The sequence below is a fragment of the Arachis ipaensis genome, chromosome B3, assembly GCF_059453495.1.
Source record: "Arachis ipaensis isolate K30076 ecotype BB chromosome B3, ASM5945349v1, whole genome shotgun sequence".
Taxonomy (NCBI): Eukaryota; Viridiplantae; Streptophyta; class Magnoliopsida; order Fabales; family Fabaceae; genus Arachis; species Arachis ipaensis.
This window is the reverse complement of record NC_142438.1, coordinates 110,013,474-110,036,612: the sequence shown is the minus strand read 5'-3', so window position 1 is coordinate 110,036,612 and position 23,139 is coordinate 110,013,474. Positions and strand designations below refer to the sequence as shown.

Sequence of the window (23,139 nt, the reverse complement as noted above, 5' to 3'; positions counted from 1 at the left end):
CGGGATCTCTTGCGTAAGACTAGGCTGGTGTTGTCGTATTCTACCGCGGTTTCCCGGCCTCCGTGGATGGTTCCGACGGAGCCATCTTATGCCGTGAACTTCATTAGAAGGTATTTGGTAAAGATGACGGCGGAGAGGTCGTTGATTGTTTTTCTTCCAAGGATGACGTTATAAGCGATGGAGTTCTTGAGGACCACGAACTCGGACAAGATTGTCTTCCTCTGGCTTCCTATCCCTATGGTAAGGGGAAGAATGATGGAACCGTCTAGCTTGAGGAAGTTGTCTCCGAGTCCGGTTACTCCATTGCGGTGTGTCTGGAGGTTGTCGTTGCGGAGTCCGAGCTTGTCGAAAGCTCCTCTGAAGAGGATGTTGGAATCTGCTCCCGTGTCCACCAGTATTCTTCTTACTAGCCCGGTTCCAATCTTTGCTGAGATGACGAAGGGGGCGTCTTCTGTCGAGGTGCCATGCTGGCAATCCTCGGGGGAGATGTTATCGCTCTATTGGTGGTGGCGGTTGGGGTTTGGTCTCTAACTGCCAGGATCTTGAGATCCTTCTTCAGTGCTGATTTTAATTTTCCTGGGGTGTCTTTCCCTGTGATGACGTTCACGATAATGGTCGAATCTATTTCAGGGCTTTCCCTAGAGGCTTGTCTCTATGTCCTCGTGTTACGTCCTTCTTATTCTGGTGATCTGTCTTTTTCCGCGCGTCTTAGTTCCCTGATGATTTTGGCAAACTCGGGGAGTTTGCCGTCTCGTATGGCTTGCTCGAGGGCATCTTTTAGGTCGAAATAATCTTGTGTCCTGTGTCCGCATCCTCGGTGGTGCCGCCCATTCTTTCCTTGAGTTGTTGGGCCCTCGGGAGAATACCTTGATTGGCTATTTGGTGGTATACTCGGTGATCGGGGCCGTCAGAGGTGTGTAGTTAGAGAATTTTTCGATTCTGGGGGTTGGTTTACGTTTGCTGGTTTGGGATGTTCTTTATGGTTTTCTCTTGGTGGGGGGTTATGTCGAGGTGCTGTGCTGCCATGTCGTGTGCTGTCGTGATGCCGTTTATTGGCGGCTATGACTTGGCTTACTTCCTCGTCGTTTATGTACTCCTTTGCAACACTCTGGATCTCATGCATGGTCCACACCGGTCTGGTAGTGAGGTGTTTCCGGAAGTCTTCATTCATGAGCCCGTTAGTTTGGCAAAGGCTTGCGACTGAGTCCGTGAGTCTGTCGACCGTTAAACATTCATCGTTGAAGTGATCAAGGTATTTTCTCGTGGACTCGTCTTGTCTCTGGGTGACTCCCAATAAGTTGATGGGGTGTTTAGCTTTGGTGATTCTGGTGGTGAATTGGGCCATAAACTTCCGTGAGATATCGTGGAAGCCAGTTATGGATCCGTTAGGGAGGGCGTTGAACCATTTAATCGCTGGCCCGACTAGGGTTACCGAGAAGGCCCTGCCTTGGACCGCGTCAGCTGCCCCTTCCAGGTTCATCCTGGCCTTGAAGGCCGTTAGGTGCTCCTGGGGGTCCTTGGTTCCGTCGTACTTCATATCCGTAGGTTTGTCGAAACCTTTAGGGAGTTTTTCTTTCAGGATTCTTTCAGTGAAGAGAGTGGCTCCCATTATCACGTGGTCACTTCTTGTGAGTTTGGCCTCTCGATGTCGTCGGTTGTCGTCCGTGTCATGTTGATGAGCCAAGTTGCGTGAGACGCTGTGATCATACCTTTTGCCGTGTTGTCGTTCAGGCATCCTGCCGTCCGTGGTCACGGGAGATGCTGCGATTGTATCTCTTGGCATGTCGCCGTTCTGGCGATCCGCCGTGCCTGGTTTCATGGTGAGATCTTGATCTGGAGGTTGCGTGACTTCTGTTTTCGGCGTTGTGCTTTTCTTTGGGTGTAACTCGGCCTTTGAGGTCTTGCACCCTAAGGCACAACTCTTGGATTATCTGGACCGCCTTCTCTCCTAGGCCGTCGGGTGACTGGGCTTCAGTGGGAGGACGGTTGTCCTCTCTTGGTTGTTGCTGGGTTGGGGTTGGTTGGCGATGTGCCGCGCTTATTATCCTCCCGTGGGTAGGAGAAGTGTTATCTTGGAGTTCGGGAGTTGGGGTGTTGGGTGGAGGATCGCTCCTCGAGGTTCTCCGTCATGCCGCCACGATTTGGCTGTCCCGCGTATCTGTGCAAGAACCTTGAGAACTTTCTTTATCTCTTGGCTCGGAGCTTGGCCACGGTGGTAGCGTTTAAGGAGGTCGCTCATGATGAGCTTCCTTGTGAATTTTCAGTAAGGTTCAAAGGAGGATCATGGCGATAGAGTTGTCATAGGCTAGAAGGCGGATGGCAGAGGTTTGGAACCTGGTGTTGAAGGAGGTGACCTCGTGGGTTTGGAGGAAGAGCTTGAAGAGTTCAAAAGAAGAAGAAACCACGATGGGCATGGAGCCAAATTAGAGGAAGAAGATGGGGCCATGGCGCTTGGAGAGACGGATGAGGGAGTGGTGAATGAGAGGGTCCAAGAGGTGGAGGTGTCCCACTAAAGGGAGGCGAGACTTTGGGCTCGGAGGATTTGGGATTTCACCGTTGGAGTAGGGCGAGGGTGCATAAAGAGTGTTATCACTAAAAAGGTGATTGCAAGTCGAAGAAACATTGTTCCTTTGGGATTTCGCCGTTGGAGTAGGGCGAAGGTGTGTTATCACTGCAAAGGTGATGCAAGTTAAGGAAACATTATTTCTTTGGGATTTCGCCGTTGGAGTAGGGCGAAGGTGTGTTATCACTGCAAAGGTGGTGCAAGTTAAGGAAACATTATTCCTTTGGAATTTCGCCATTGGAGTAGGGCAAAGGTGTGTTATCACTACAAAGGTGATTCAAGTTAAGGAAACATTATTCCTTTTTGCTCTCAGTTATACGCAAGAAATCTAAGTTTGATGATTGCTCTTCTGGGTTATCCGCCATGCCGCCACAACGTTGCAAAGTCCCCACAGACGGCGCCAATGTACAAGATGTCTCTGGTACGGGTTGAGAGATGGATCGAGAACTTGCGGGTTGAGGCAGATGTCGGATCACTTGACTGGAGCAATGGGGGGAGGTACCTGCAAAGACACTCTGACGCTCAAGTCAGAATGGATCTGAAAGGTATAAGGTGTGAGAAATGAATGAATACCTGGAGGGACCTGGTTCCTCTATTTATAGGTGATGGTGAATATCTTATCTTATCTTATTTGGCTAAGATAAGGAAGACGTTTGAATTATCTTATCTTATCTTACTTGATTAAGATAAGGGAGACGTTTGAATTCGAAAGTTGGTTAGGAGTTCTAGTGGGCCGGTTCCGGGTCTTCTGGAAAGGCAAAGCGGGTTGGACCCGGGTAACCGGATTCAGGGATCGTTCCGGGTATAAGATCCGTGGATCGGATCCGTAATAAAATAATAAACTACAAAATAATCTAACTATGGTTAAGATGATGACCAATTAAAATTTGACACATGATAAAAGATAACTTACATGTTATTTTAGAAGATGTTGGGTAGAATTCACTATTTTCACCGCAATATAGTCAATCGCTACTTTAGTACTGGTGAATTATTAGCTATTCAAATTAAGTAATTGGTCAGTTGTTTGAGTTAAATCATTTACGAAAACAAAATTATTATGTCAACTAAAATTAACAACTAAAATTAGCTACTATATATTTGTGTAAATATATGCATAATTTAATTTGTATTTCATATTTTAGTGTATATTTTATATTAGTATTTAATTGTAGTGTATTCTACCATAATTATTTAGCAAAATCTATGTTTGCTTGCGTAGATTATAAAGGGAGCGACATGAAATGATGCCTAAGAGAAGCAAAAACAATCTAATATATATATATATATATATATATATATATATATATATATATATATATATATATATATATATATATATCATTTTTGTGTAAATTTTTTTGTATAGTTTTAATTTTAGTATTCAAAGTGATTGATAAGAAATAAAAAATTATCTTTTATATTATAAAAAATATGTAAAGAAGTGGTATAAATATTATTTTTTATATTACAAATATAACTAATTTAAATTAGTAGAATAGTTAATTTATTTGTCTATGTAAATAAGTCCCATATATATGTTCAAATTTTGTCTCCTATATACAAATCTACTTGAGTTAGAGAATTTCGTAAAAAAAAGTGATTACTATGATGTTTACATGTAATTATCTACTAAAAGAGTTAAAAATTAATATTTAATTTAAAATATAAAAATAAATAATTTTTAAATTTTTAATATTTGTTGTAAAAGACAAATTAAACAAATTCAACACTAAATTTAAAGACACTAAAGAATTTGGCAAAAAAATATATTACAAGTGTCACTAAACTTTGCACTAGTACTAATTATTTTTAACGAGTGTCCATAGTAAAATCCAAAATTGTATTATGCAGTAGTGAAATATATGATAATTCATGTTGTTCCGGCTACAGTCATCCCGTTCTTATAATAAAACACATCTAAAGAAATGCTTTTATTTAAGAATTCTACGGTTCCCAAGTACATCGCGGTATGTTTTTGAGTCCTTTTTCGTAAAAATTGGGTGCAAATTTAGATGAGCCGCCCTTTGGCAAAGCTTGGTGTAAATACATAACGACTACTGGAATGACATATTAGTTAAAGGATAAAGTATATTTTGTTCTTAATATTTATAATTTTTTTTATAAATATTTTTAATATTTAATTTTATTTAATTTTATTCTTAATATTTTTAATTGATTCAATTTTTTTAATATTTTTTATTTGTGTCAAAATTATTCTTAAAAATTTTTAATTTTGTTCCTAACATTTTACATAGAATGAACTTCCAATGATAATTTTAACACAAATAGAACACGTTAATGACAAAACTAAATACAACTAAAGATTAGGAATATTTTTAAAAAGAATTCATAGATTTTAAAAACAAAAATATATTTTATCTGAAATTAAAAACATGAGAAAGGTTAGACTTATTATATTTTATTTTATATGCATTGAAGTCAAATTTTATTTTACGTATGAGTTTTAATTAAGTTACAGTAAAAAAACGAAAATGAATCTTAATTTTTTTTCAATTTTTTTATAAAGTATGATATTTTATTATACACTTTTTAAATAGAACTACGAGGGAAAAAAAATATGAAAAAAATGTTAAACAATGAAAAATTACATTTTACAAGAAAATTGAAAAGAAAATGGTGAGAATCCATTTTCGAAATGAAGTAACCTAACGGGAGTGGATCCTTTTCAGTGAATAAAAAACTGGATGGTGTGCAGTGTTTAATCTAACTATTCATCATATTCTCTCTCTTATTTATTTCTGGTCCCACTATTAAAATCAAAGATGAAAGATTACACTGTATTTTGTCAAGTATTGAAAAAACTGGAGAAGCTCCATTTCCTCATCCATATGCCTAAGCCCTAAGGAGAGACGTTTCATTTGTTTAAAGAATTTGGGATCCAGCATCCAAAAAAAGATGGTGTCTGCCACGTAATCTTATTTTTGTTTTTTATTTTTTCAAATATCATCATTTTATTATGATAACAGTTGTTTGTATCAAAATTAAAGCTATTGTTGTTTTCTTTCAGGGAAAAAAAAACTAGTGTTATTATTTGAACATAATTGTATTTACCCAAGTCTGTGAACGGCGAGCCAAGTGGAGTATTTGTTTATTATTCTTTTTACATACAGATGGGCGTTAATCCACCGACTGTCCAGCTCAGCTGCCGACCCTTCTCAACCGTAAGGAAAATGACATTTTTGACTTACAAAATTGGAACAAGTCTCTGGCGGTGTACAAATATATCTTATATATGATTTTCAATCTTCTAATCTAGCGAGTTTGGATTTGACACGAAACCGTGTTCTGATTGATTAATAATGATGCCAGAGCTAACATTGTACGTTAACCAACCTGCTCCCCGTAAATGAATATGGAATAAGTTTAAGTGCAAGTCATCAAGAATGGATGTTAATTAAATATTATGCCGAGCAAGACAGTAGAAAGAAAGCGGAGCGGACTCAATGTCACTGGTATTGTATTTCGTATAAGCCGGTGTCCTGTACAAAGATTCTAAGAATAAAAACACTTCCGCAAAATTGTGGAGACATCAGTGTAATTTCCGTAACTAAATATCAATACCCCTTCTCTATTTCCTAATCTTTTGGGGCTCGTAGAAACCATTTACTTTGGCTTAGCGACCAAATACTCATAGTGGTTATTCATTTTGAAATTCATAAACCACACACTTGCGATTATTTGGTCCCTAACTGTAGTGCTCTTTGGATCCATCTGCTGTGCCGGTTTTCGAGTTTCAAGTTGTAAGCGCTCCAATGAATTTACTCAACACGAGGAAATAAGAATATCTTCCGACGCTATTGCAATCAGCTGGTCATTTCACAATAGAATCTCTATTAAAACAGAAGCCACGGAGAATTTCGACCAAGAATTTTGGAGAACCATCGCTACTTGCTGCTTATAACTGAAAAGTGCCCAATTCCTGGCCATGTCTTGTAAGGAGTATTTTCCTATCACCTACCCATTCTAGCCTATAAGTAAGGTCCAGATTATGAAGCAATTGTTTCATACTGTCCCCGTGATTTGAATCCCTAGCATTGTCCTACAGAAACAAATACAGCATCAATTAATTGACATGGGTGTAACAAAAGATCATGGAAACTGCGTTGTTTATGAGCCGAAGTTTTAGTACAAGAAAGCTGAAGTAATATTTTATCCGATATAAACATTTTTTCTCCTTTATGAGAGATTTCTGCATATCCAAAAAAATTGGATGAATTGGTCCAAACAACCCTAGACAAGAAAAAAGATAAAAAAAAAAAAAAATTACCAGAACACTCAGCTTCCTGTCATTTTCCAAAATGTTGGCGATTATGCTTGACCTGGATGAATTAGGTGAGAATCCCTCCCATGGCGGGACAAATATAAGTTTGGTGCACTGGACAGGAATAAAGTTCCGGCTCAGTTTCTCCCACCAGACAGATCCTAGTGACCACCATCTAATCATTAGCCCATGTTCAGAGAAAGCAACTAGCCCCTGTCATTGAAAGGAAAAATTTATCTGTTTGAGATTCTTGCAGAAAGCACCAAGATTCTACGGTGACAAATTCATCTCTAATAGTAACACAGTGATCAGTAACATACTAACATATGATATGCTAGCCAGGAGCACCTATTATTTGAGTCACGGATATCTCACGACATAGTTTCCTAAAGTAACTAAGGATGAACTTTTACATATCCCTATTTTGTTTTCTAGTCCAAAATCAGGTAATTGGATGATATCAAGAAACACTACATTATCACAATTCTTAATACCTCTCCATCAGGAGAAAAGCTAAGAGCTGAAATTGCAGCAGTTAACATTGTTCCTGATGCTGGTGTGAGCAAACTTGGAAGTCCAGGAGGCCCACTTGCATCCAAAACCTTTATCATTGTCACACTGCATCAGAAATGAAGGCTCTCCTTTTTAGGAAATTACTGTGTCTATGATTATTCCACAGAAGAAATATAAACAGACCAATTTGAATAAAAAATTTCAAGAGAGAAGTATATAAGGTGGCGATATAGAGATAGATAGATCAAGTAGACAAGATTAATAAATGCTGTGATCATTTAGGAAATAAGCCAGGCCCACAATAACTGATGGTATTCAATGTGCATTGTTATTCACACAATAAACCGTTACTCCATTTACTTACATACGAATATTTTGTCACACAAGATTTGAAATAAGCAGCAACAATAGGACCACCAAAACCTCAGTTTCAATATTTTGTTCATAAATATTCCTCCCAAAAGTTAATTCCAGCTCCATTGCATTTGCATTATTGTTATTCTTTTTCCTTTCGACGATGCATAAATGACACAAAATCACAAGTTGAGTGAAATTCTGTAAACTACTTGTCTGAGACAGTACTCCAAGTGGAAGGGTAATCACACATTATCAGCCTAAACCCATTATGAATTCAAAACTTACAGTTTATCTCCTAATACCTTTGCATATCATAGACCCTAATGCTTGAGGTGCTAATTTCACCAATCACATCCCCAACTGCAAGTCTTGTCCATGAATCATTGACAGCAACCATAGGATACACACGTACAACCTCCTTTAAAGTTGTCATTGAAGTCTGGTAACATGCTTTCCGCATAACTGAGTTGCTAGGATCTACAGTATGTAAAATGAAGTTTACCACCTGCAGATTTGACCCATTGTTGCATAAAATAAAAAAAAATCCTTGCCTTTGTTGTCACAAGTAGGCAGTGTAAAACATATTTGAAGAGTTAACTACTTATCAGATCCTTTGTTCAGAAATATTCAGGACAAAAACACGTCAATCCCTCATATAATAGAGAAACAATGCTCCCAACCACCAGTTATAGAAAATAAATATGGTAAGCTATAAAAGAGAACAAAGAATGGGGATTTGTAAGTAAGCAAACCCAAACAAACACACCCTTAGATCTAAACAGATTTCAAGGCATTACATTTAACAGTATCTGATGTCAACATTTGTGCATTATTTTAACACGAGTTCAACAAGTAAAATATCTCATAGATTAAAAATAAAATGTATTTCAAATGATGAAGTATTATTATTTCTTGTTCCAATATGTTCTTTCACTTCTTTGGAATCAAAATCTCCAAGAATAAGAAAAGCTAAAATCTTCAATGTCAAGCATACATATCTAACACATGGAAATTTAATCAAACAAGGATGGGGAAAAATAGTAAATGAACCACTTGAAGTAGAAAGTGAAACTAAACATCAAGAGAGACAAAGAATTCTGCCTAGAACTAGAGACAAAACATCAAAGAAAATCATGTTAGTTGTAGAAATAAACTGCTTTGCAAACCTTGTCAAGGAATTGAGCCAAGTTTCTTGGAGAACCACGCATAATCCTTATAAGAGTCAAGAGGGACACCAAGTGGACAGACGAATCAGATGCAGTAGACCAAATCTGTCTCTCTATTACAGACAAAAAACCTGGTATATCAACCATAGCTAAACTTGGAAGAAGAACTTCAACCAAAGTCTTTTTAATAGCAAATGATGAAGCTGGAATTTCTTTGGCAGTTGGACCACTCAACTCTACTTGGAAAAAAATATCCACAATCAGATGAGGTATCTCAGAGGCCATGCATCCTTTCCATGTACTCTCCATGCCCTCTGCAAGGAGCTCGGCCGCAGTGGAGCTATATTTCTCATTCATGGCCATAGCCAACTTCATCAGTGGATGAACAACTAAGGTGGCAAGACTTGGCTTTACAAGACTAGGATACCAGATAGCCAATGCAGCAGCAACAATTATGTGAGATGTCATAGCATCTTGACTTGTTCCCCCAACACAAGAAATCCAATCTTGCACTTCAAATGATTCCAACCAAGCAACTATATTGGATTCTTCAACATGGGAAATTCCTTGTTTTTCTGACCTAGGAGATATGCTTTTGCCTCTACTTCCAGATTGGGAGCTTGTCTTAGTTGACTCAGGTGGTTTTGTATTGCATAGAGGTAGTGGAATAGCATGAGAGGCAGCACAATGAAATATAGAGCGTGCTGCTAAGCGCACATGTTCACTCTCATCTTGCCAAAAGGCCACCAGAAGCTGCAAAAAGTTGATAACCTTGAGTAATTGATATCAAGCAATAGACTGGTGTTTTGATAACTTATGGATGTTGTCAACCAAAAAAAGAAATACCAAAATATGAGTCTGGCATTGGAAGAGTATGAACATTGTCAATCAAGAAAATACTATAGGGACGTGTTAAATCAAAAATACATTGAAAAAGAATTGATAAAAAATATGACCTGTAATGAAGGTGGCTTCATATCTGAAAACTTTTCCATGAAATTGCGGGTATAGAATGCTGCTAAAGCACTGCAAATAAGATTACCAATTATCAGCAAAAATTTTAAATCCAGGATAATGCAGAAAATGGAAATACACATTAAGAAACCACTATGAAACAGAGAAATTGTCAAATTGAAATTATTTAGGAGGAAAATTTCACAAAATAAAAGTGAGTATTTTTTTATTTTAAATGAATAAATAAGAGAGAAAAAGCGGCGGTGGTAGTGGGGTGCGGGGGAAATAGCACTAGACTCATGACATCAAGAACGATTCAAGACACAAATGATTATTCCAGTTTGCGAAAAAAAACCTCAAATAGGATCTGAGACTTGGGATGGTTTCAAGATTTTTAATTTTAAATATCCATCCAAAGGAGTTCAAGACACAAGAATGATTATTCCAGTTTATAAAAAAACCTAAATAGGGTCTGAGACTTGGGACGGTTTCAAGATTTTTAATTTTAAATATACATACAAAGGAGTTCAGTACAGAAATTGTTTTGGCTTCCTTCATAAAATAAATAAATAAATAAGAAAAAACATCCCTAGACAAAGATCGATGTCATTAGAAGATTTTCATTTAAAAGGAAACAAAACGTGAAAGGGCTTCTATGCCTTAGTTCGATCATTGTGATTGCCGCCTTACCTGCTTGCTGCTGAGCCAGAGCGAGATAAGCTAACCAGACGTTGGGCAAGGGATACCATTGTCAATGATCTCATTGCACAAAACTCAGATGACGATTTCCAGAGCTGAAATGTGTTTTTCATGTCTCAGGGACTATTGAAACAAAGCATATAGAACAGAGGTTGAATTTTATGCACTGTGTCTAAAGTGTTTTTATGCTGTCACAATCACACAGAATGCACGTGTGACCTTTGAGTAAGAGTCAAACACAGTGGTAATAAGGAAAAACATGATTGAATATCTATGTAGAAAACCTTTTACATGGATAATGGATCAAAATTACATTATATTTTACAGTAATAGGTCCCAATATACAAAGCAAATTACCTCTAGAGTAGCACTCAGACCAGGAAAGGTCAATGTCAATGATCCTTTATCCCCCTGTAGACCTGAACCTACTATAAAATTCTCTGGTTTCCTCAGCTTCATGTCACTTATCAGCAAGTTATCAAGGTCACTGTCTACATTCCATAAATGTAAAATAGACAGGCTATATCGAAGCAAGTATTCTTCATACTGGTCGCCAGAATTTTGACCCTGAACTTCTTGCTTCTTCAAATTGTAATTACCATTTTCCATGAATTCATTCCCCCAATAAGAGAGCATCAGCGAGGCAAGATCAAAACTCAGAGACACAACGCCAGGAAAAGGGCATGCGCATTTGACAGGAAGCTTGTTACCCCAGAGATTAAACAGAGAAGATGAAGTTGGCTTTGGTGAATTTCCTTTGCCTCCATTTCTTCTGGAATAATTCAACTCAGTCATGTTTGAAATATTCGGTGATGACTTTGAAGAAGTGAGTGAGTTCTCTGACAGGTTGACAGGGGAGTTAGAGAGCCTTGCATCATCAATTACCGGAAGAAGTAAAGAAGAAACTGATGTATTTCCATTCAGCAATTTGCCAGATATGGAATTCATGCTAATGTTTTTACAAAAGTGATTAAACATTGAATGCGCAGCTGTCCCACGCAGGACTCGCTCGCGAGAACCTGTCTTTACATCCCAAATGTACAACACATCAGTAGCATCAGAAGTTCCATAATGTGTTTGACAGAGACAGGCAATATAACCTCTTGATCCATCCCATACAACTTTTGATGGATAGTTCACATGTCCAGGGAACATTCTCTCCACCCGCAGAGTCTCTATAGAAACAAGAGCTACACATGCATCCTCTCCAACTGAGAGGAAGCAGTCACTCCAAGGATGTCCAGTCAAAGATGGGGGAAGAATAATTTGACGTAATGGAGCCACATGATGATGCATTACCATAATAAGACGGCTAGTGTCAAGATCCCATATACGAATTGTACAATCCGCACTTCCAGACACCAAAACCCGTTTTAGATTTTGGCCATTGGCATTACCCATCATTTGATGTGCTGCCAAACAAAGTACAGCGCCTGTATGTCCTGAAAAGTGCTGCTTGCATGTGATAGACTTTTCATCAGGGTTGGAACTTGCATCATTAAAGCAAATCCCTTGAAACAGATCAAATCTTAGAAGCTCTATTTCTCCGCTTACAAAACCATATACAACAGCATAAGGAGTGAAGAGGTTCTCAGAGATAATCATGGAAGAAGAGACCATCTTTCCCTTGTTAGCACAATAATCACTAATGTTATCAACATGAATGGTGTTTATATCTTCTGAACTTTGATTTTGATCAAAAGATTTAGCCTCTAGACTATCCAGTCCTTCAAGCTGAGTAGACTTCCCAAAACAGTGCACGAAAGATTCACCATCACTGATCATCCTGTATTGACGGTATAATTTACCAGGCTTATCATCAAAACTATGCAGTGACCAGATTGTGACATGTGGTCTCCATAGCAAAGGTTCCTCAAAATGAAAGCAAATTGACTTGATGCAGACAAGATAATGATTTATTTGTAGGAAAATAACAGATAATCTCATATCAGATTGACAAGGAGTAGCAGGAATCTCAGAATGAGGTTCACATTGAAAAACATCATTCTGATTCATTATCTTATAGATAACTGCAGACCCTATATTATTCCAAACAACAAAAGTTACTGATATCAAGTTGCTGCTTTCAACAAAATTGACTGAATTCCCTGCATCATCACTTTCAAGAAAAAGGCCACCCACAATATGTGTTTGATTCAAATGCCCATCTAAACAGATCAGATTGCTGTCAAAGGAAACCTCTCCAATGGTAGTATCACTTGACAATAACTTGAATTCACAGCGATTTTCCAGCACATAAGCAACAATACCCCTGTAAGTTAAAACTGAAACAACACGATCCACACCACTCAATCCGTCAGAGTAAAAAGAACTCTCCAACTGAGATGTTTCCTTGTGTGGTTCCCCACGATCAAGGGGGTCATCTGATATCGAAACCATTTGCCTTTTGCCAGCAGAATCAGCCACAAGTACAGAATACCCCTTTTCATCACTATCACCTAACACTAAAGCCATAAACCTAACTGGACCGATAGATAAATTCCCATGAAACAAAGTCTGAGTAATGGAAAGCGAGTACGTGTCTACAACAACAATGGTACATTTAGAAGGCTTCCTGGGGTGAGTCTCTTCATTTCCCTCCACAGATTGTTCCATGTAGGAACAAGCAATGCACACATATCTCGGCCTCGAGGGCAACGGCCGAATGATGCGCGGTGTTCCGACCCAAGGTGGCAGTTTCCTCCGGCAACGGCAATGTCCACTGCTTTTACTCCAAACACACAAGAACCCATCAGAACAAGCGCTTACCAAGGCGCTACTAAAATTACTACTTGAACTACAATTCACCGCTAAATCACTCGAACCACGTTCACCACCACCACCACCACCAGCATCACCATGATCGGCGGCAGCAGCTTCTTCTTCGACGGGAAGAGGGCTGCAAGTGCTAAGATCAGTGATGGAAGCTGCGTGACCGCACAAGAGGGCCACTGCTTTAACTTGCTGTGAAAATCAGAAAAATGTAAATGGAAATTAAGATGTCTAAATAAATCAAAATTGAACGAATGAAACAACAATAAAACTGATGAATGAGTACAATAATACAAAAGGGGGGAGAATTACGGGGGAAATGGACCACCAGATGATGGAGCCATCGGATCCGGAGGTGAAGAGGGAGGGCGGGGAGGAGAAGGCGGCGACGGCGGTGACACGGTGGGGGAAGGGGGTGCCAGACCAAATGCAAGCCACCGATCGGCACTTCATTGATAAATCGAACAAATCGTGACTTGGTATTTCCTTTCAGCTCAGTGCCATTTCAGAAATACATACTGTCACTGAGAAATGCGATTAATGGAATTCGGAGGTTCTCGATACTGGATTCCGACTCACTCAATCCTCCCAAGCAGAAGCTGCACTGCCAGCACCGCATTTTTATATCCATTAATAAATAATATTGGGTGCATCTGAAACAATTGGTAAAGAATTTTCATCCGTACGTTTTTATCATTTTAGAGACTCATTGTGCTTTCCAAAAGGTGGCTGTCTTTTGGAACAGATTAGGTTATACTCCTATTCATATTGAAGAAGCTCAGGGGCACAGTGGTGGTATTTGGGTGCTCTCTGCATGGCCTGGAGTATCTTGTAATGTCGTGGCAGCGAGTTCGCAAGTGGTGTGTGTTGAGTTTTCGAATGGCGGTTTCTCATGGGTCTGTGCAGCAATTTATGCAAGTCCCGTTCCTAGCATAAGGGAAGAAGCTTGGAGGGTTTTGACAGATTTTTCCAGAAATTATTCAGGTCCTTTATTAGCTATTGGAGATTTTAATGAGATCCTTCTTTCATCTGAGGTTAAAGGTGGGAACTTTGTCTCTCGAAGGGCAGTGCGGTTTGGAGCTCTCCTAGATGAGTGTGGTTTGATTGATTTGGGAGCTCATGGATCCTTGTACACTTGGTTCAGACATATGCAGGGTAATCGGTTCATCTCAAAGAGGCTGGATAGGGCTGTGGCTACTAATGCTTGGTGTTTTCGTTTTCCGGAAAGCTATGTGGAGAATTTGGCGAGGATGTATTCTGACCACTGTCCCATTATGGTGCGATGTCAAGGTAATGATAGAAGAGTCGGGGTAAAACCTTTTCGTTTTCAAGTAGCTTGGTCTTATCACCCAAGTTTTTCGTCGGTGGTCAGGGGTGCTTGGGACAAGGGTAGACCCAATCCTATTCATTGCCTTTCTCAGGTCAGAGATGATGCTTTGGCCTTTAACCGAGATGTCTTTGAGAATATTTTTAAAAGAAAGAGGGAATTGGAGAGGCGTGTGACCAGTATCCAACAGAGAATGGAGAGAGTTGATGCTTTATCCCTTATACAGTAAGAAAGGGAGTTACAGGCTGAATATAGTAATCTGCTTATGCAAGAGGAGTTGTTTTGGTATCAAAAATCCCGAGAGCACTGGGTCAGATTTGGAGATAGGAATACTAAGTTCTTTCATATGCAAACCATTATGCGGAGGAAGCGTAACAAAGTTCAGGGGTTGTTTTTGAAGGATGGAAGATGGAGTACTGATCCGCAAGAACTCGAAGAATGTGCAATTGGATTTTATAGAGATCTTTTTTGTAATGTGGAACAGGTAGATCTTGATGTGATGGGGGATCAGGAATTACCTTCTTTATCTCGTGAAGCTATTGAAAGTCTCACAAGAAATGTTTCTAAAGAAGAGGTTAGGAAGGTGGTTATGGGCATGAACTCTTTTAAGGCCCCAGATGCCGATGGTTTTCAGGCTTTTTTCTTCAAGGAATATTGGGAAGTGGTTGGTACAGAGGTATGGGAACTTGTTAAGAAGGCTTTCGCTGGGTTTGATCTGGATAGTGCTCTATTTGACACTTTGGTGGTGTTGATTCCTAAAGTTGATAACCCGTCTCGCATGAAAGAGTTTCGTCCTATCAGCCTCTGTAATGTCATATACAAGATTATAACTAAGGTGATTGTGGAGAGGTTACGACCTTTTCTACAAGATATCATTGGCCCTCTACAGGGAGGGTTTATTCCTGGAAGGGGTGCCCCAGACAATATCATTGTAGCCCAAGAAGTTCTCCATTTTATGAAGAAAACCAAATCAAAGAAAGGTGTTCTTGCTTTTAAAATTGACCTAGAAAAGGCTTATGACAGGGTGAGCTGGGAGTTTTTGGAGCAATCTCTCCTAATGTTTGGCTTTCCAGGTACTATTGTTTCTCTTATTATGAAATGTGTAAAGTCTTCCTCCCTTTCTCTAATGTGGAATGGTAACCGGTTGGATGGTTTTCAGCCAAAGAGGGGTTTGAGGCAAGGAGACCCGATGTCTCCTTATTTATTTGTTATTTGTATGGAGAGGTTGAGTTGCCTCATTGCTAGGTAAGTGGAGGTTGGTAGATGGAAACCAGTGACCGTGTCTAGGGGAGGTCCTGTAATCTCCCATCTCCTTTTTGCAGACGACCTTATCCTTTTTTGCAAAGCGAAGAAATCTCAAGTGCTTCATGTTTTGGACATTATGGCCACCTTTTGCAGAGCATCTGGTATGAAGGTGAATTTTGACAAATCTCGTGCTATCTGTTCTATGAATGTTTCTAGACAACGCAAGGATCTCTTCACTGGTATTTCTTCTATCCGATTTGCTAATTCTCTGGGAAAATACCTTGGTGTCCCCCTCAAGCATGGCAGAGTTACTAAAGCTGATTTTAATGATGTGGTTGATAAGCTTACTAATAGGCTAGCATCTTGGAAAGGTCGCTTCCTTAATAAAGCTGGTCGGATTTGCCTTGCTAAATCAGTTTTATCTTCTATACCTATTTATAGGATGCAAGTAAGCCTTTTTCCATCAGGTGTGTGCTCTAACATTGATAAGATTACTAGAAGTTTCATTTGGTGTTGTAGTCATAATCACCGTGGTCTTCATTTAGCATCTTGGAGAGTTTTGACGACTCCGAAAAAAGTTTGGAGGTCTTGCTTTGCGGGAGTCGCGGTTGGTCAATTTTTCTTTATTAGGAAAGCTAGTTTGACAAATTTTGATGAATCAAGAGAAACTGTGGGTCAAGATTATGCTTCAGAAATACCTCCAGAATAGAAACCTATTTGCAGTTAAAGCAATGGGTTCTTCATCGTATATATGGAAGTCTATTGTGCACTCAGCTTCCGTATTAAAGGAAGGGTTTGTTTGGGAAGTGGGAGCTCTTTCTAAGAATTTCTGGTTTGACTCTTGGTTGCACTCTGGGCCAGTAGGAGCGAGGGTTGAATTTCTTGATATCTGTGAGGCTGCTTTGACCATTGAAGATGTTTACCGTGATGGAGTTTGGCATTTGGAGAGGATTTACTCTTTTATTCCTAGGGACTTAAGGGAAGACATTCTTAATTTAGTACATATTTCGGCTTCTGGTCGTGATTTGGGTTGGAGTTGGGAGCACACTCTTTACTCTGCTAAACAAGGATATTTATGGTTAATTCAGAATAAGTTGAATTGGGATAGGAATATTAATTGGCTTTGGCTTTGGAAGGCGCAGGTCCCTGAAAAGTTGAGGCTCCTAGTGTGGCTTTGCCTTCATGATGCTGTACCAACTCAATATCTGCATTTTCGGCGACATCTCTCCTCCTCATCCTTATGTACACGTTGCAATCAACTTCCGGAGACAATTCTTCATTGTTTTCGGGATTGTGAAGTGGTGCGATCAGTTTGGGTTTCTCTAGGTTTTTCTGATGTGTGTTTCTTTGACTCTCACGAGGTGCATGATTGGTTCAAGCATGGCCTCCTCAATGAAGGTTGTTCCAAATTTGCAGCTATAATATGGTCAATTTGGCAAGACAGAAATATGGGTAATTTTCAGGGAGTTTTCGGATCTGCTGGGTCAATTGCATACAAGGCTCGCGGGTGCATGGTGGATTTTGAATATACAACTCAGAATCGAGTGTGTTGCATCCAGGGATTAAAACCTCTATCTTGGTCTCCGCCAGAACCTGGTGCTTGGAAGTTAAATTGTGATGGGAGTGTGAACTTGGGGGATAATTGTGCTGGTTTTGGGTGGGTAATTCGCGATAGCTCCAGTCAATGGGTAATGGGATGCTCAGGAAATTCCTTTGGATCTAGTGTCATCAAGATGGAGTTGTGGAGTATATGGAAAGGTTTGGCTTGGGCTTGGGAGGCGGGTCTTAAGCTTGTTGTCTGTGAGACAGATTGCGCAGCAGCTTTTGAGCTAGTGACTGGTTGGCAAGTTCCACTCTGGCACCTTGAAAAAGAAGTAATACAACTGATCTTTGACTTGAAGTTAAGAAGGGATTGGGATATTCGTTTTGAGCTTATCCCGAGAGAAGCTAATGTCGTGGCAGATCGGTTGGCAAAGATGGGATCTGGAGGTAGCGGAACTGATGAGGTTCACCTTTGGCACCAGCCACCAGAGGTGGTTTGTCCTCTCTTACTGTTAAGAACCTGATTTCTTTTCTTTTTCTTTTCTACTCTTTTGTTTTTTCTCTTGGTTGTTCACCAAAAAAAAAATTAGTTACAAGATGAAAAAAAAAAAAAATACAATTTGACTCATCATAGTATTTTTTCAGGGACAAATTGTGATCTTTTAAAAACCAAATTGATACAAGTATAATTTTCCATGGATACTTTTACTATTAACCTTAATGATATTGCATTCAAATTCTTTTTTTTTTCTCCAATAGTTTTATTCGACTTTTGTGTGTGTTGTGTTTTACATTAGAGGGGGGAATAGAAAGTGTAAACTAAGTTTATTTTAATTTTTTTCCTTAACTCCAATTTATTAAGGATTTCAATTAAAATGTAGATAACGAAATTCGCAGAGACTATTAAATTTAATATTATGGTTATTTTTTTAATTAAAAAATCTTAAAAATGTAAATAATATTGGACTTTTGCAATTAATATTATAAAAGAATGTTTTACAAAACTAAACATATAAAATCTCTTAGCAAGTTATATTACTAAAACATCCCCAGGTCTTCACACAAAAGTTCAATTACAAAATCATTTTTAGGTTCTATCTGACAAAACATGAATGTAATTGACTGAAGGTTGCATTGAATCGGAATATAGAAACACACAACTACACGACTAATCAGAATTTTACTCGATCAACTCATAGTTAAAAAAATGCTACTTAAAAGCCAAAATCAACTATCATATATTTATGTATAAATATATATGATTAAATTTATTATTAACATATGTGATATTTTAATATATATTTTATACTAATAAATTAATAGATAATTTTAATGTTCATTTTGTAAATTCATCATTCATGTATTCATCCGGAATTATCAAAAGAAGGCTCTGGACGCAATCTAAATCTTGTTCAATTCAACCTACGTTGATGTCTGACTTTAAAAATCCTCGTTGAAAAAATTATACGCTCATTGAAAAACATTAAATTTTCCGTAAAATTAAATAGTTCTAGTATGAAATGCAATACAAGATACTTCTTTCATGAATAACGTTAAACAATTTGTTTTATCTTTGTCTAGATCATGCATTAATAATTAATTAAATCAACATCTCAACTAGGGGGTCATGACTCATTTTAGGATAAACTTTAAAGCTGACCCTATTCATAAATAAATAAAACTTTCGCATCACCATAACATAATCAGGATTTCCCCTTATGGAAGTTTGACTTTCCAATTTCCATTGTACATTAAAAGCAAAAATGAAAGCTATATAGAAAAAGAAGAAAGAAATTAGAGACAAAGGGGAGAGGTCAATCAAAGTTGCACAATAAAATGTGCCTTGTCCCTCGCTACAGTGTATTTTAGTTATCCTTTCCAGGGAAGGAAGGCAGGAGTCATGCTTTATATATTTGTGACAAGTCGTCTTTGACCTAATTGGAAGAATGAGGGCCTCCGTCAAGTTCACCAATCTTAAATTTAGCTCCGGAATGTCAATTAAACACCTTCCCACCCTGGAACAAAACGATACAGCAGATGTTACAGAAATATTGGAAGAGGCCAGCGTAATTAACATTCAGCAAAGATATGTGGCAAAAAACTGAATGAGAATTAGGGAGGGGGGAGGGGGGTTGAGTCATCAACTCATCGTCATATATATGATATTGACTGCCTGTCATTTTAGGGTAACTAGACTTTTGACATATTAGCATCAAACATACAAACAGACCCAAATACATGAATAGAACTGCAGAAGTGTTGATTATGTTAAGTGTCAAAGCACAAGTGCAACATTATAAATGATTCTGATACTTCATACCTTGTGAGGAGGAGTTCCCGGTCTTGAAGTGTTGTTGCCAAATCCACCTTTACCCTTCTTGTCAGAAGATTTAAGTATTTGGAAAGAGCATGTCAAGGTGTCATCCACGCTCATCATAGCACCGGCATTATCAAATTCCCCACAGTAATTTGGTGCTGAAAATATAGTCACCAGCTGGCGCTTGGCAAAAAACTCATATCCATCTTCTACAACCTGATATGCAACAACCAGAATTTTAAAAGGAAAATATCAGATGAGCCAGGCAAAAGCCCGAAGGCCCAGTACACAGAAATAACCTGATATTATGAGGTGCTCTACATGGTGATACATAAAGAGTAGAGAAAATCCCAAGTGTTGCAAGAAAACCAAATTTGATCGTAATTAGTCTCATTCATGTCTCCCTTTCCCCTTTGATACAGAGTCATCATTATCATTATTATTTATAAATCTACTCAAGCAAATAGTTACTTCTCATTTTACAATGTAATAGTTAAAAATTCCACATACATCATGCATGCACTACTCTATCATGAATGTATATGTATGTATGTATAGAACTAAATTAGATACCATCTATGGTAAAAGTTGAGGTCCCATTACCTGATGAGCTCGGCAAATCAGATCAAGATCATGCTCTTCAAGAAATTCAACCACCTTATCAGCACCAAATGTAAATGACACACCTCGGTCATTTTCTCCCCACCCATCAAGATCTTTATCAGGATCAGCCCACAGCAGGTCACAGAGAAGTCCATGATCTGGTACGTCAACTGGACGAGCAATATTCCTTATCTGATCTAAGTGTTTAAGCTCAGGAGATAATCCACCATGCATGCAAAGGATTTTCTCATCTATAAGAGCAGCAACGGGTAGACAGTTAAAGCAGTCGGTAAAAGTCTTCCAAATGCGAACATTAAACCTCCTCTTGCACTCATCATAGAAACCATATATACGATTAATGGAGGCACATTCATGGTTGCCCCTAAGAAGAAAGAAGTTCTCCTTGTATTTGATCTTGTATGCAAGGAGTAAACATATCGTCTCTATGCTCTGTTTACCACGATCAACATAATCTCCAAGGAATAAATAATTTGCCTCAGGTGGGTATCCCCCATATTCAAACAACCTTAGAAGATCTGAATACTGGCCATGAACATCTCCTACAACCGAATAGTTTAATCAAGATTCGTCCACTGATAATCATTTATACATCACAAGGTGGTCAAAAGCAAAAGCAGACCTTGAAGCTCTAGGAACTCAAGTCCTTGAAGCATGGGGCAGTAAAAGCACCAAAATGAAAAGAAGAAACCATAAAATTTTAAACTGTTTTAACATGATTTTCTATATAATCAACTAATTCAAACATTACATTCATACTAATGCACCAAACAAACATTACATTCATATTAAAATTAACCTGTAATATCACTCACGTGAAATCTTGACAATAGGCTAACAATAGACTCCATAGTCTACATTTTACAAACAAAATAAATGTGGCAGCCATCATTGCAGCCCTAGAAAATTAAAATTCATGGCAAGTTAGCAATTTAAGCCAAATATGACATAAATGCCATCGACGCAAGCAACTCACCTGAGCCCATAAGGCCAACACTGAAAAAATCTGGATACCAGAAGGAAGGGGTCCAACAACAACAACAAAAAATCTCTCGTCTAGCCTCAGTATCTTATGAGTTCCCCTCAGTATCTTATGAGTTCCCATTGCCTCTTCTAAAATTCAAATGTACTGATACCTCGATGTGCAGACCAATAAAGCGCCTACTTAAGTAAAAACAATAAGGTTTTTCCAATAACACATCCAAACAGCCTATTCATATGCACTACTACACAATTTCACACAAATGACGAGTTAAGGACTGAGTGCAAGGAGTCCAGCTTCCAACCTGTCCATTCTTAAGCTGTGTACTTTACCTCAAGGTACTACAAAGTTGCAGAAGTAATAGCTCTAAGCTCCATCACCAAACAAATCGCAATTCAGGAGGCTTATTAGCCTAAATAATAATTTTCCTAAACATTTTGAGCTTGTTTGGAATGCTAGGAATTAAAATTCATTCAAGAGTTGAATTCTTTTTCTTGCTTTGGAACAACTAAAAATGAATGATTTGAATCCCTTTAAAAATTCCAATTCTCATTTTTCTTTCATTTGTAAATCAGACCAAAAGGGTTCTGATTTTCAAATCAACTCCCACACTCTTTAAACTTGAATTCTTTCTATTAATATATTATAGTCATTCCAAATCAATTGAGTTTCAAATAGAAATGAATTCTTTTAAAAAGAAATGGAATTCTTTTCTCATGTTAAATGATTTCCGAACAAGCTCTTTGTCTCCAGTCAATTCAATTAAAGAATCTTCACATGACAAATTCACAATAAACAACACTAGGTCAAACAACCAAGCAGCCAGAACAAATCAATTCACGTAATCGAAGTGCAGTCACACGCACAAGTCACAAGCACAGATAAAATTAATCAAGTGGAATAATTCATAAAGAAACAAGATAAAAAAAGAAATTACCGCAAATCTTGATGGGAGCTTCGAGCTCGAGAAGATTGGGTTGACTGAGGAAGATCTCCTTGGAAGTAGTACAGAGCTGTCGGATTTCTGACTCAGTGAGTTGAACCTGCTTCGTCGTTCTGCCGTTCTTCGCTGCAAGAAGCCTCCGAATGATGTCGTCGAGGACGCTCTCATCCATCTCACAGAAAAAAACCTAAACCCTAACGATCCGATTCTAAGTCGTCACAACACAGAAACGACGTGTCGCTTTGCCTTTAACACAACGCAGAGAGAGAGAGAGAGAGAGAGAGAGAAGAGGTAAGTGAAGATAAGAGAAAAAGAAAAAAGGTGTCTAGTCCGTAAAGGGGAAAACGACTAGCGACTGAGCGAGTATTGCTATGGCCGCCGTGTCCGTTTTCCCGCTTCCAACTCACAGAAATCACTAACAAAACGGAGTTCATAAAATATATATACAGAGAGAGGGAGAGAAAGAAGGAATCAACACACTCGCACAGGCACACGGCGCAGGTAACCGGGAACCCTTTGGTTGGAGCCCTAACCAAAGTTTTTTTGGACTTAAAATAAGAGAAAAGAGAATGAGAGAACCGAAAATAAAATAAAAAATTTTGTGTGTTGTTTGGATGGAGAGAAAATAAATAAAAAAAAAATTTATTTGGATAAAAAAAATAAAAAAATTTATAAAATTATACAAAAAATCATTCTTAAGTCTATATTTTTTCATATTAGTCTTGAAAATACTCACAGAGCTTATACTATAGTGTATATTTTTTGTCGATGATACAGTCGGAAAGAGCTAAATAAGAAGTTGGAGTTATGGAGAAAAACTCTAGAAGTGTATGGTCTAAGCAAAAGCCGTAGC

The 23,139-nt window shown here is 38.4% G+C and overlaps 2 protein-coding genes across 5 annotated transcripts; both read right to left on the bottom strand.

The window, feature by feature from the left end:
- Positions 1-6,014: 6,014 nt before the first annotated feature.
- Positions 6,015-18,215, bottom strand: LOC107630751 (Transducin/WD40 repeat-like superfamily protein). Of its 4 annotated transcripts, XM_088508924.1 has the most exons (10): positions 17,999-18,215; positions 13,622-13,962; positions 10,895-13,501; positions 10,529-10,632; positions 9,841-9,910; positions 8,885-9,637; positions 8,021-8,223; positions 7,343-7,466; positions 6,855-7,061; positions 6,015-6,626 (listed from the first exon to the last, which is right to left on the bottom strand). In XM_088508924.1, exons 2-10 carry the CDS (start codon positions 13,760-13,762, stop codon positions 6,483-6,485), a joined length of 4,353 nt encoding a protein of 1,450 aa, XP_088365050.1. In that variant the 5' UTR covers positions 13,763-13,962; positions 17,999-18,215; the 3' UTR covers positions 6,015-6,482. The 4 variants fall into 4 exon arrangements, 2 of the variants coding, with proteins under 2 accessions (XP_088365050.1, XP_016189456.1); XR_015907389.1 differs by lacking the exon at positions 17,999-18,215 and having other exon boundaries at positions 8,004-8,223; positions 13,622-14,190; XR_002359574.2 differs by lacking the exon at positions 17,999-18,215 and having other exon boundaries at positions 8,021-8,195; positions 13,622-14,190.
- An 843-nt stretch (positions 18,216-19,058) lies between these two features.
- LOC107630750 (serine/threonine-protein phosphatase PP1) lies at positions 19,059-22,851 on the bottom strand. The gene is made up of 4 exons (XM_016333969.3): positions 22,281-22,851; positions 20,344-20,903; positions 19,744-19,956; positions 19,059-19,438 (listed from the first exon to the last, which is right to left on the bottom strand). The coding sequence occupies exons 1-4, from the start codon at positions 22,456-22,458 to the stop codon at positions 19,418-19,420; spliced, it is 972 nt and encodes a 323-aa protein (XP_016189455.1). The 5' UTR covers positions 22,459-22,851; the 3' UTR covers positions 19,059-19,417.
- Between the last annotated feature and the right edge of the window lie 288 nt (positions 22,852-23,139).

Coding starts and splice junctions, on each gene's coding strand:
- LOC107630751 (XM_088508924.1), bottom strand. CDS start 13,762: ATGAAGTGCCGATCGGTGGCTTGCATTTGGTCTGGCACCCCCTTCCCC. Junction 9,911..10,528: donor TCTGGCTCAGCAGCAAGCAG/GTAAGGCGGCAA, acceptor TCTTATTTGCAG/TGCTTTAGCAGCATTCTATA. Junction 8,224..8,884: donor TGGCTCAATTCCTTGACAAG/GTTTGCAAAGCA, acceptor TCAAATCTGCAG/GTGGTAAACTTCATTTTACA.
- LOC107630750 (XM_016333969.3), bottom strand. CDS start 22,458: ATGGATGAGAGCGTCCTCGACGACATCATTCGGAGGCTTCTTGCAGCG. Junction 19,957..20,343: donor TGATTTGCCGAGCTCATCAG/GTAATGGGACCT, acceptor GTTGCATATCAG/GTTGTAGAAGATGGATATGA. Junction 19,439..19,743: donor CGGGAACTCCTCCTCACAAG/GTATGAAGTATC, acceptor GTTTTGTTCCAG/GGTGGGAAGGTGTTTAATTG.